Source organism: Antedon bifida, chromosome 8 (genome assembly GCF_963402885.1).
Source record: "Antedon bifida chromosome 8, ecAntBifi1.1, whole genome shotgun sequence".
Classification (NCBI taxonomy): Eukaryota; Metazoa; Echinodermata; class Crinoidea; order Comatulida; family Antedonidae; genus Antedon; species Antedon bifida.
In genome coordinates, this window is record NC_136233.1 from 10,511,268 (window position 1) to 10,523,952 (window position 12,685).

Consider the following 12,685-nt stretch of genomic DNA (forward strand, 5'->3'; position numbering starts at 1 on the left):
TGACCCTTATGTAAAAACAAGGTCAAAGGTCAAAAAGTGGCATTTCCGGCCATTTTGAACGAAAACTTTTCATTATAGTACATAGAAATGTGCATATTCTGAACAAATTAAGACCAAAATCAAACCTATATGACCACTGGTTGTCAATATATAGAACGAATACAAAAATAGTCAAAATTATTGTCAAAATCGTCGTGCAATAATGTCAAAGGTCAAAAGTGATATTTCCTGCCAAATTTCAAAAATATGTTTCATTAAAGCTAATATAAATATGGATATTCTGAACAATTTATGACAAAAATAAAATCTTTATGAACAGGGGTTACCGAGATATGACCCTTATGTAAAAACAAGATCAAAGGTCAAAAGTGGCATTTCCGGCCATTTTGAACGAAAACATTTCATTATAGTACATAGAAATGTGCATATTCTGAACAATTTAAGACCAAAATCAGACCTCTATGATCACTCTTTGTCAAGTACCGTCTATATTTAGGATTTTGATAAATCCAAGATGGCCACCAAAATGGCCTCCAAAAAACCCCATGGGACAATATTTCGTCTTGGGAACATCAAAAAATGTTAATTATATATATTCAGGATTACAAAAATGTACATTAAAAAAATACATCATGGGGGTGCACGGTAACCCCTCCTTCCTACCCTACTACATGTATTTTTGCTTTTAACACGAAATGCCTACAGCATTTCATTTTTCTCAAATCTGGACGTCTAGTATTAAAAAAGTTTACTTACTGGAGAGGGCGCTACATTAAAAACAATTTTAAAAAAACACATGACTCTGCAGAGTTTTATATTTATTTTTTAAGTAAGGCTATGCTTAGTAGTCTCTGTGCCTTATAAAGAAGTAAGTAAAGACTACGTAATATATTATTATATAATATTATAAAATTCTGCTAATGTGTATAAGTAGTGTTTTTTTGGTATAGGTCTCTCTACTAGGCCTACTACATGTAGGCCTACCGCCTAAAAGTAGAAGGCCTAGGCCTAGCCTGCTACTACTACTAGCCTCCTACATACAGTAGACCTGGGCCTGGCCTCTAGCTAGCTAGGCCTACTAGGGCCTAGTACTACTACTAGCGGGGAACAGACGATCGGGACCACGACCAGATTCTTCTTTCCTCAATCAACATATTTTATAATAGGCCTACCCTAAAACACGTACGTAGGTACTCTGGTACTGGTAGGGAAGGCCTATCTATCCACTCGATTGTAGGCATAATATAAAAAGAACGTCTCATTAGTCGTTGGTAATAAATACTCTATTAAGTATTACTAACTATAAACTATTTTAACTATTTCTGATATTTTTTACAATGATTTTCAAAGAGCACACATTCACAAACTTCTTGCAACCACCTGTAAAATAAATTGAAAACAAACATTATACATTAGGCCTAAAAAAACATTCATATACATAACAAGTATTGACCAGAACCAATTACAACAGCAAAAGCGTATCATCAGCCCAGAAAGATGAAAAACAATAAAAAAAAATTAAAATAAACTAAATACCGGATGTTGATTTTTATCGGAACCAAAATAAAACGTGATCTTTTACCATATTGAACAGAAGACTATCAGGGCCCAGCAAATGAGAAGATCGGGTCCAAAATAGTTCCTAACACAGGAGACGATCAGGCCCACATTTTCCGGGCCCGATCGTCTAATAGTAGAGAGGGCTAGTCTAGCTAACTAGACCGGGCCAGATTAGTATGACCCTTTACCAAACATTAAATACAAATCAATTACTGTTTTATTAATCCTTTTGGAAATTTAATATAGCAAAATTATTTTGATTTTTTTATACTTCATTCTGTAATAGAAATGGAATTGGATCCTCCTGTTAAACTTCCTGTATCTGATTGTCTGCTGTCAGATGCTATCAACCAATCAAAAGACTGTGCTGTCTCACATGGTTTCGTTTTTCGGACCTTTGAGAATCCAACTTCTTCAGATACCGTGATGTGTGGGCCACATGCTCTTCTGCCAGCACCGATACCAAGGAAATATTTTCACCAACTTGCAGACGTGCAAATATACATTAATGAGCTGTTGTATCTTATTTCAAAAGACTATGATTTTATACGAGAAACATTGAAATCGTAAGAATCACAAAACAATATTTCTTTCTTGTTGAGCAGGACATGACACAAATGTTCACGAGTTTGTGAACCAGCTAGGTGATCCATACAGTAGAACCCTTCCTTTGGGTCACCCTGATTCATACTGAATGTATGCAGTTGTGTTTTTTATTCAACCGGACCGGATTTTCATGTGATCTTGTCATGAATTCTGGATAGATGGAAAATATGCTTACACTAAAAAAAAATTAATACTGTAATACAAATTCTGCTCTAAGTTGAATGTGATGATATAAAGTAAAATAGAGTCTTAAAAAACCCAAAGTTATTCGTTTCAATAAAAAGGTTTGGGTTAACTATAATAGTCTCAAAATACAGTAGATATAAATGAATGGATCTTTTTTTTTATTGGAAATTGTTTTAGAGCAGCAGTATCTGACGATTTCACTGGCAGGCTGTTGAAGATATTGGAAACAATATTAGAAGAAGGTATTGCTGATGTAAGTACACATGTTAAATGATAATTTTAGATATTGAGGCTGCTTTCGCCATCTGGTAAGTTTGACAAGTTCCAAGCCTAGTCTACAGTAGCATGTTCTTGCAAACTTTAGCAAACAACAAGTTTGGCAATGAAAACATTGCCAAAGTTTGCTAGTGTAGATTATATAACACCTAAATAGATTCCAGTCATTTGATTGGACAATTGTGAGTCGTGATAAAAAGTAAGTGCTCTATCAATCAACCATATAGTGCGTCCCCATAACGACTGCATAACAACAATGTTTGCGCATGCTCCAGTGGCTTTGCGCATGCTCCCAACTGCTTTGCAGCGAGAGCGCTGTGAACAGGTTGAAGACCGGGAACTAAATGACAAATCTTTAAGCTGTAGAAAAGTAATTTGCAAAAGGTAAGTGCTTTACAGCTTCTTGCTAAGGTTTGTGCCAATCTCATCAAATGACAGTGTGTAGTTATGTGATCATGTAGGTAATCAAAGTGGCAACCTCCAGGAACTAGAGTTTTAAACTTAATTGTGTAGACAAGACATTTCTCCAAAATGTAGCAAACTCTGAGTTTTTAAACATGAGTTTGGTGAAGTTTGCTATTGTAGGCTTTAGAAGACTAAAGTATAATACTAATTTTAATTCTGCAGTTAAGATAGATGTTGATGATGGTATCAAAAGTGATGCTGATAATATAACAATGATTTAGAATATAATTATAAGAATGTATTGAAATTGTAACATACTACTGTACAGTCAAAATGATAATTATGCAGATGACAATTCAAATGCCAGGGACCTAAATAAGTGTGTTTTTATTCTAGGCCGGAGTATTAGCACTTCTAAGATCAGATTACCTGTTGGATGGATCAACAGATGAGATGCTGCCAAAGATGGTTGAGATAAACACTATAGCAAGTAGCTTGGGGGCTGTCACAACAAATTTAACTCTAGTACATAGGTAAATAAAAGTAGCTTGGGGTTATCACAACAAATTTAACTCATTAGTTCATAGGTAAATGAGGGTGTCACGACAAATTTAACTCTAGTTCATAGGTAAATAACAGTAGCTATGGGGTCTCACATCTACATAAATTGATTCATTACATGTTTGCATACACGAACTGTGAGAAATACCGGCAGAAAGCATAGCTAGTTACACCTTATTTGATTACTATCATTGATTACTTTAATACTAGGGCAATACACATGCATGCAATAACATCTCGGGACATCTCAGAACAAAAAAAAACATACCTCTCATCGGTGTGTTTTTTTTTTTTTTTCTACAAAATTATCTCCATACTTTGCAAACCTTTTAATAGCATCACCATGGCTATTGGAACCTCCACTATGACTTGAATGATGATACGTCAAAGCTAATTCCTGCTGCTTAAGTGTCAAAGGTCGTTCAGTCTATAAAACCATAAGTAATCACTATCACAAAATGCTTTTTTATTTATAGATACACTACCCAACTTCTCGGTGGACGATGTGATGTAGAAAAGTCACTTCCGACAAACAATCACATAGAAAAGTACTCAAAAGCATTTGTAAAAGCATGGGAAGTTTACAACACACCCAAGTATGTGCATTATTATTTTCAATTTTATGTTCAAACAGGCTTCCTAAGTTTTCACTCAGTAAATATAGTGAGTGTGTATCCAGGTATTCCATATGTAATAAGGCATCAGATTCACTGCTGGCGCAGTCTGAGAAGTCAAATTTCTGTAGCAAGGTTCAAATGTGACTTGGGAGTATTTTTACAGGCACTATCCAGTGCTTTAATTAAAGGGTCTTTCACACCTACTCTGGGTCTGAATCCAGTTCAGGCTTGAGTCAAATTGCACATACAGCATTAGCATTTTCATGACTCATCAAGCAGCTACGTCCATATCAAGTAGGAGGATTGGCGCGAGCTGCATGTGTGTCATGAAATCAAAACATTTTGACGCGATTGTATTTGCCGCGCGTTGGAGCTGTAACTGGAGCAGGTGTGAAGAGGTGTCTGTGAGTGTGACATCAAATCTTCCTTTCCACCTGTATAATCTTCTATTTCGATTTACAGTAAATTATTAAAAATAACAATTTGTTTTGGTTCCTAATGCTGTATATTTCATCTAAATGCAGGGCAGCTATCGTCTTTGTTGTCTCGACTACGGAAAGAAATGTATTTGACCAAAGACTTTTAGAGTTTGAAGTTAAGAAAATCAATTGGGACATTCCAGTAAAGCGAATTACCCTATTGGACATTGGTTCAAAAGGAAAACTGTCAGGTGATAGGCGCTTAATAGTGTAAGTACTGTATAGTATGAAAGGTAGATTCTTCCACAGTTATAAATATGACAAATCCTTGTAAACATTTACAAATTTAAAAAATGGTAAATCATGCAAAAGATAATTGATTGACCTAGACAATATCAAAATATGGGGCAAAATTGAATACGGATAAGTGAAGATGCGCTCTATTAAATGTGATGAGCTATGACGAAAGAGACAAAAATTCTCTATTTTATATTCGAGTGGCCATACGATGACGTCACAATGACCGGTTAATCATATTAATGCATGATTTAGCTTTAAATTTTTTCATTTTTTCCTAAAATTAGTGATGGTACTGAAGTTGCCATTGTTTACTACAGAGATGGATATGTTCCATCACACTTTAAGTCTGAGACGGTATGTATTAAATTTATATTTAAATCATTATAGGATATGCAATAGGCATATCTTTTTTTTTATAATTTGCTGCATCTACGCTTGGCATATCTCCAATCCAGACACTACTGTACGGCCTAATTGAGGGTGTGTAAATGTTTGATTTAACTAGTTATGACATTGCTCCTTCATAAATCAAGTTGTATTGCTGTTGTATTGGTCAGTTATCTGGTTCTTATAATATTAGGCCAGGTTTTTTGCTGTTTTGTTTGTAATCTTTAATTACCACCATCTTTTCTCACTATTATCTAGAGGGAGTCTAATCTTCACATAGTTTGTAGATGTTGTGTATGGATTGCATTTACAAATAGATTCTGCATTTAATTGATGTATTTTGTTTGAGTTTAAAATATATAGAATATTTAATTCATGCAGGAGTGGAATGCTGTACTGTTGGCTGCAAGGTCTCGTGCAATATGCTGTCCAAACGTTTCGTTACACTTAGCTGGAACTAAGAAAGTCCAACAAGCGATAGCTAAGCCAGGGATGGTTGAAAGGTTCATATCAAATCCAGATAAAGTGAAGGCAATCAGGGCAACATTCACTGGCCAATACTCTCTTGATATTGTAAGTACTGTACCGTAATATACCTCATAATTACGTCTATGGATAACCACTTACAGAGGGAAAATATTAAATGTCATGGGGAAATTTCCCGAATGAACGAAATCCAAAACGGTACTGGGTTTGGTCTACTAGCGTTCCTGCTTCTCATCCATTCATAGAAGCACTGATGAAGAAATTCTATCCGTGGTGACTAATAAAGTGTGGTCCCGAGACATGACTATATAATAAAAAGTGTATATAGATACAGTATAAGGAAGGAAACGTGGCATGCTATAGGTTCTTGCCCTTTGACATGATCACCTAAGATTTATAAATATAAACTTACGATATAAACTTAGTATTGTATATTCAGGAATAGCCGCTCCATAATCTTTTTGCTTTTCTTCCTTATATCTATATACACTTTTTATAATGTTAAATTATTATTTTTATACTAACACATATAATTGTCTTTTTTATTTAATCTATATACAAGATCATTACATCCAACTATTTACCAAACTATTTACACTAATATAATCAAACATTGTATACTCTATCTCCAACGAAACATTTCAATCTTCTGTCAACTAAAGCCGAAGTATATAAGTCATGTCCACATGAATAATAGTGCTATAAAGATAGTATTTTAAATGTCAAATTTTTTTAGGGTGCTGAAGGTGACAAGGCCATCGCAATGGCAATCGCCTCACCAGAAAAATTTGTGATGAAGCCCAACAAGGAAGGAGGGGGTAAGACACTAAAATGAACTGTAATTTTACTCTTATTTTAAATATAGTAGTTTTTGCCATTGACGCATCTAAATGATGCAAGTTCAACTACAGCTTTACTAAATTGTATTGGTGTTATTTAGGAAATAATATCTATGGAGTTGACATTCGCACCAAACTCCTGGAAATTCAAAACACATCAGAAAGAAATGCGTATATCCTGATGGATCGAATATTCCCGGTCACTGTCCCAGGCTACAAAGTAGTGTCGTCGACAGAGCTGCCGAAACTACAGAATATGGTCTCAGAGTTTGGCATGTTTGGAGCTCTGGTTAGGTAAGCAAATTATTAAACTCAGATTTGTTCTTTCTTTATATACAGTATTTAATAAATATACAATACATAATAATTGATAATATTGGGAACTCTTCTTTTCACATTTGTTAAGGCAACTAGGGATTGTATGGAATATTTTAACAGCATAAATAACCATAATCAGTAATATTTGCGTTCAGTTTTGGTTTTACAGTGATGTGTTATAAAAGTCATCACCGATGGAGAGATACAGTTTGGTGTAAAGTTGCTTTCACATCATGCCCAAATGATAAAGTAAAATGAAAAGTATTGTGGGAAAACAGGTTCAGTCGTTCACACCAATCGTATGATTTGAATCCGTACCTGGTTCGGGCTCTGAATTCGGAGCGATGGATTAAGAAGCCATTTGTTTCTTGAAATCGTACATTTTTTACCTTTTGACCAATCAACAGTAAACATGAATGACCCTGCTTGACACCAGATAACTGAATTCATACTTGATGTGAAAGCACGCTCAGCGCTGATTATTTTTATAATATTTATACTGAACTATCTTTGGAATGCTGTTGATATTTTCGAATTCATTTGTTTTTCTGATTGCTAAGTTGTTCTTGAGGTTGCTAAAATTGTGTGTTGATTAATAGAAACCTGGTGATACTAAGAAATGCCGCAATTCGTGTGGCCGCGCGTTTAAGACAGTGCCAGCGCATTTAAGACCGTGCACTGCAAATAACAGCCAAGTTATCGGCACAGGTTCTGATGGTAGAATAAGTCTTCTTTGATAAGGGACTTAAAACTGGATGTCCAGAGTGTACACATCTGGCTCATGAACCCTGTGCAACTTTCAGAAAGAGTATAGAGTTCTCCATATATATGGTCCTTCATTTTATCCCCTGTCATTTATCACTGCATTGGGCTAACAATCCTCCCAGTGTAATACATTTTTCAGGGATGGGATGAAACAAATTTAAAATGAATGCTGGTTCTGATGGCATAGAACTCTTTATCTCTGTCTACACAAACACACACACACACACACACACTAGTTTGACAGATGAAGTGTGATGTGCCCAAATATGGGAGTGATATGACATCATCATGTCCTAAAGCAAATGAATAATGTAAAATTTATGTATTTTACATTTAATACAGCGAATACTACTTCACAATCCTGTAATGGTTAACCCATGTTTGTATCTATTTCACTTTTCTTTTTCTAGTGACAAAAATGATGTTGTCCTGAACGAGTATTCAGGACATTTAGTACGAACCAAAGTCAATGGAGTTGATGAGGGCGGTGTCGCTGCGGGGGCCTCGGCTCTTGATACACCTTTCTTGATATGAATATAGTTTTGTAACATTTAATAGTTAGAGGGATAATTAATACATGCCTTGAGTAATTATAACAAAGTTGACTAATATTCCATTTATTTGTACTAAGACATTGTTTTTAGCTTTGGTCAGACTCGCAGGCAAATATATTTGATTGTAGGTAATTAACATTACTGAGAGTGGGAATGGAATTTTTTATTAAGATTTTGTTGGTAATATCTTAATTATTCGAGCAGAAATTTCATGAAAATGTTCAAAGATTGTTGACCTCCTAAACCTTTTATTGATTTTTAAAATAAACTATGTACTATTTTATTATTTTATTTTTTTGTTAGAAATATATATTATTTTAATAAGTGAATACAGTAATATATACCAATATTGGAAATGCAGGTACCTGTGTATTTATAGAGGTTGTTTTTGATTACTGATCATCATTATTTTAAATGCCGAAATACCTTTTTTTATACAAAAATTATTTTTAATAGTAAAATAATTTAGTTAAATGTCTTTCCAAGCTTTTTGAAAGTTGTTGTTCATGAAATACTTTTTGGTAAATTGTTGAGGTTAGAAAATAAATACAGCCAACTGTTTTCTAGGTTCTAGGTGATGATTCACGTAATATTGGAAACAATGAATGGTGGGCTAACATGAAGAAAAGTAACTACAGACTTGTGGCAAGTCTAAGTCAACACTAAAAATATTCTAATTTAATTACAGATCCAGGTTTATTATACCGGATGGGTTTACATACATTAGGCACCATTTATATGTAATTTACAAAAACAGATTTTTTAAAATAAATAATAGATATATAGATAAGAAGATACAAACAAATTTAATGTAAAAAGAATTATTTATGAAGGTTGATAACATAGTTGTGCTGAACACGTTCCTCTGTACTGTCAGTGTACCTTGATTTCTCCAGTATCTTGGGAAAATTCTGTAATACAGCATCACATGTGTTTCACATGTATCGCCTAAAATCATACACCATAATTCCTAACCCTGAACCTAACTTTACAGTACAAATATTGTCGAATTTGGAGATACAGCACTGAGAATCAGGTCTCGTCATAATTTAAATGAAAGGGTCACTGCCATAGAATAAATAAAAAATAATATTCATCTGGACAGAGTTTTCGGTTTGTGTGTTTGATTTCCTGTGTTACGAGTGTACAGTGGATGCTACCGCCATGCCACCAAGTCAAGTCAAGTGTTGGATCAATGGTTAGTTAGTATGGGTTTGGTCATACTGTGCATACTAGGGCCTGTAGGGTTTTTTGATATAAAATGTTATCAAGTACATGCTAACATTTATTATTATTAATATTTATTTTTTATTCCAAAAAGACTGCCTTTTGTGATGATTTGTGCATGGCATTGAACGCGTATTATTTTAACTTGTTTTTGAAAAGAAAAATATATATAAGTTACCCATAGAGCATGATAAAAGCATGTACTTTATATCATTCTGTATCATACAACTCTACCAGGTGATACCAGGTATGACCCGTTAGTATTAAGCTCTGTCTACACTATCAAACTGAAAAAAAGGTGTGATGTGCCTTAATGTGGTGGTGGTGGTGGTGGTGACATCATCATATCCATATTATGGGCATATCACATTTTTTTGTCGCATAAAGTTTGATAATGTAGACAGAGCTTTAGAATGTTTAGTATGTACTTTATGCTTTTGTCATGTCACATGTTGCATCATCAAGTTTGTATGCATGAAATATATTTCATAACCATTACTCAATGCTATTATCAGCATTCATCAAGGGATATTGCTTTTCAGTGCTAAGAACCTGTTTCTACTGGCAAGAAAAACTGGTTCAAAATGGCCTTGGCAGCTGAAATGGCAAAACTGAAACAAATTTCTAATTTCATTTGCAACGAAACAAAAAAGCTGCAACCAAATAACAATCTTAATGACATCGTTCAGGGGAGGATGCAGAGGGTAGGGTCCAGGGTGCACTCATTGACATGTGCTCATCCCACCCCGACTAATATTATTATTTTTTTATGTTAGCACTCTGTTTTAAAATATTCTGTATTCACTCCTGTAGTGTCAAAGCATGAGAAAATCAGCAAAAGCCTGCCCATAGGTTTTAGATTTGTTATAGTTCATTTGCTTTCTAGAAAGTTTCAATAGTGTATGCAAGAGACTTAATTCTGTAATTGACTGTGTGTTGCATTCTATTTAAAAAATCAAGTAATTTGACCACAACACAATGATTGGTCAACTCACTTGAATTGCGCCTACATCATTGCATTGCATCAAAGTGGAGAATCAAGCTTACTCTTAAGCTCTGTCTACACTATCAAACTAGTTTGACAAAAGAAGTGTGATGTGCCCAAATAGGGTAGTGATATGTCCAAATATGGTAGTGATATAACATCATCATGTCCATATATGGGCACATCAAATTTGTTTGATAGTGTAGACAGAGCTTTACTGACTTCATTGTATGTTTGTATTGTTTTTTGTAGTGTATGCATGGGACATATTTGAACAAATATTTCTCTATGTATGTAGTGCTATAGTTTACGTTCCATTCCATGTTATAATATTTACAGATAACAGCAGATTGTCTTAGTTGTTTTGTGTAGTGTATGCATGGGACATATTTGAACAAATATTTCTCTATTTATGTAATAGTGATATAGTTTATGTTCCATTCCATGTTATGATATTTACAGATAACAACAGATTGTCTTAGTGTCTTGTGTAATGGAACATCTTTTATAAATGTTTCTCATCAATTTATTTAATGTTGTTGCGTTGAATGTTTATCATTTTAATTTCTCATTATTATTAATGCAAATTATCAAGTAGTACAACAATTACATGGATCGATGTTGAATTTAATAACCAAAAATTGGAGCGAAAAAAAAAAATTGGTATATGTGAAATCATTTTTTTTTCTGTACTGATTTTTATTAATCTTCATTTTCATGTTTTTTTTTGTGAGGCTGTTCTATTGTATATATATATTTAATTCATCACCCTTGCTGGTTAACTTATATAAATGTTATAATCTAACATTTTTTTACTCTAAATTATTATTTTTTTTCTAGTGACAAAAAAAATGCTGTAATGAACAAGTTCGCAGGACATTTAGTAAGAACAAAACCAAATGGTGTAGATGAGGGCGGTGTAGGTATCGGAGCCTCAGTTATAGACACACCTTACTTAGTGTGACTTTTTAACACACTCAGACACTATGCTTTCCACGATTTGTTTTTCTATATATGTCTTTTTTGGGCAGGATGGTTTGTTATTGTACTTGTCAACATTTTTTCCTTTTAAATCTTTTTTTTTATTTCGTTTATCCAGTTATCTTTTGATCTTCCTGGTGGTCTTTTTACTTTCCTTCATTGTTGTGTTTAATTCAGAGTTTTGGATTGCTGTAATTCTTATTTTTGGCAAATATAATTTTTAGACATATATAAATATAAATTTCATTGATGTGCTAGTGCCTAACTCAACTTTCCGCAAACTTTGAGCCACGAAATAAAAAGGTTTGCAGAACGCTGGTCTAACTAACACTAATTGTTTTTAATAGAGTAGTTTCCATTCTATTAGTACAGATTTAAAATTAGAACAAAAAAGTATAAATAATATATTGTAATTTTGCTGTAATTTTTAAAAGTATACATTCCTACTAAAATATTTTTATATTTACATATATAACCATATAGTGAGTGAATGGTTGAGCAGTTTAAGACAGTGGAACCGTAATTACTCGCTCCATTGTTCTGGTGGTAGTCTTTTCGGATAAGGACTATAAATCGTAGGGCCAGTGTACACTAGCTCATGTGCACTTTAAACACACACAGCCTGACTGGGAGAACAGTCTTTGACTGAAGAGGTCACCTAGTATAATGAAATAATAACAGCATAGTACTATTTACATTTTGATATTTTTATATACTGTATAGTATCATGCAGTTGAAATAATAATAAATAAATACAATTTGTTTAATTTTTAACAAAAAATGTATATATTTATATTTAATTAATTAAACAAGTGTAGTGAGGTACATGGTACATGGTAACTACTTTAATAAAAATTTTAAAAAGATATCAAATGATTATATTATAATGTATATTTGTGCCCAAAAGACTATCTTGTTGAGTAGAACACAGCTACTGATCATAACTACTGGGTCCTCTGGGAGAAGAGGTCACTCAGTATAAAGAAAAAATAAATAAAAAATATGAAACCTATAATCAGTGTTCCCTTAGTTACAAAATCTGACGTGATAATGCATAATATCCTGTACTACAGGCAAAATGTTATATTTATTATGAGATATTCAAATGCTATTTTTCTAAAAATGAATATTCTGGAACATTTTTATATAATTCGGCTTGTAAATGATAGGTTCCGACAGACACATTCACTGACCAAAGAAGGATAAGCTTACA

General features: G+C 33.5%; 1 protein-coding gene across 2 annotated transcripts; it reads left to right on the forward strand.

Annotated features, from left to right (window-relative positions):
* The first annotated feature begins 787 nt into the window (after positions 1-787).
* Positions 788-12,680, forward strand: LOC144849814 (glutathione synthetase-like). 2 transcript variants are annotated; one of them, XM_078706887.1, is made up of 11 exons: positions 788-868; positions 1,847-2,126; positions 2,530-2,605; positions 3,430-3,566; positions 4,071-4,190; positions 4,736-4,900; positions 5,215-5,284; positions 5,699-5,890; positions 6,540-6,621; positions 6,744-6,936; positions 11,332-12,680. In XM_078706887.1, the coding sequence occupies exons 2-11, from the start codon at positions 1,849-1,851 to the stop codon at positions 11,453-11,455; spliced, it is 1,437 nt and encodes a 478-aa protein (XP_078563013.1). In that variant the 5' UTR covers positions 788-868; positions 1,847-1,848; the 3' UTR covers positions 11,456-12,680. The 2 variants fall into 2 exon arrangements, with proteins under 2 accessions (XP_078563013.1, XP_078563012.1); XM_078706886.1 differs by lacking the exon at positions 11,332-12,680 and adding an exon at positions 8,136-9,381.
* The last annotated feature ends 5 nt before the right edge of the window (positions 12,681-12,685 follow it).

Excerpts from the sequence above, each read along its gene's own strand:
- LOC144849814 (XM_078706887.1), top strand. The coding sequence starts at position 1,849 with ATGGAATTGGATCCTCCTGTTAAACTTCCTGTATCTGATTGTCTGCTG. Across the intron at positions 4,191-4,735 it reads GAAGTTTACAACACACCCAA|GGCAGCTATCGTCTTTGTTG; the intron begins GTATGTGCATTA and ends ATCTAAATGCAG. Across the intron at positions 5,891-6,539 it reads GCCAATACTCTCTTGATATT|GGTGCTGAAGGTGACAAGGC; the intron begins GTAAGTACTGTA and ends AAATTTTTTTAG.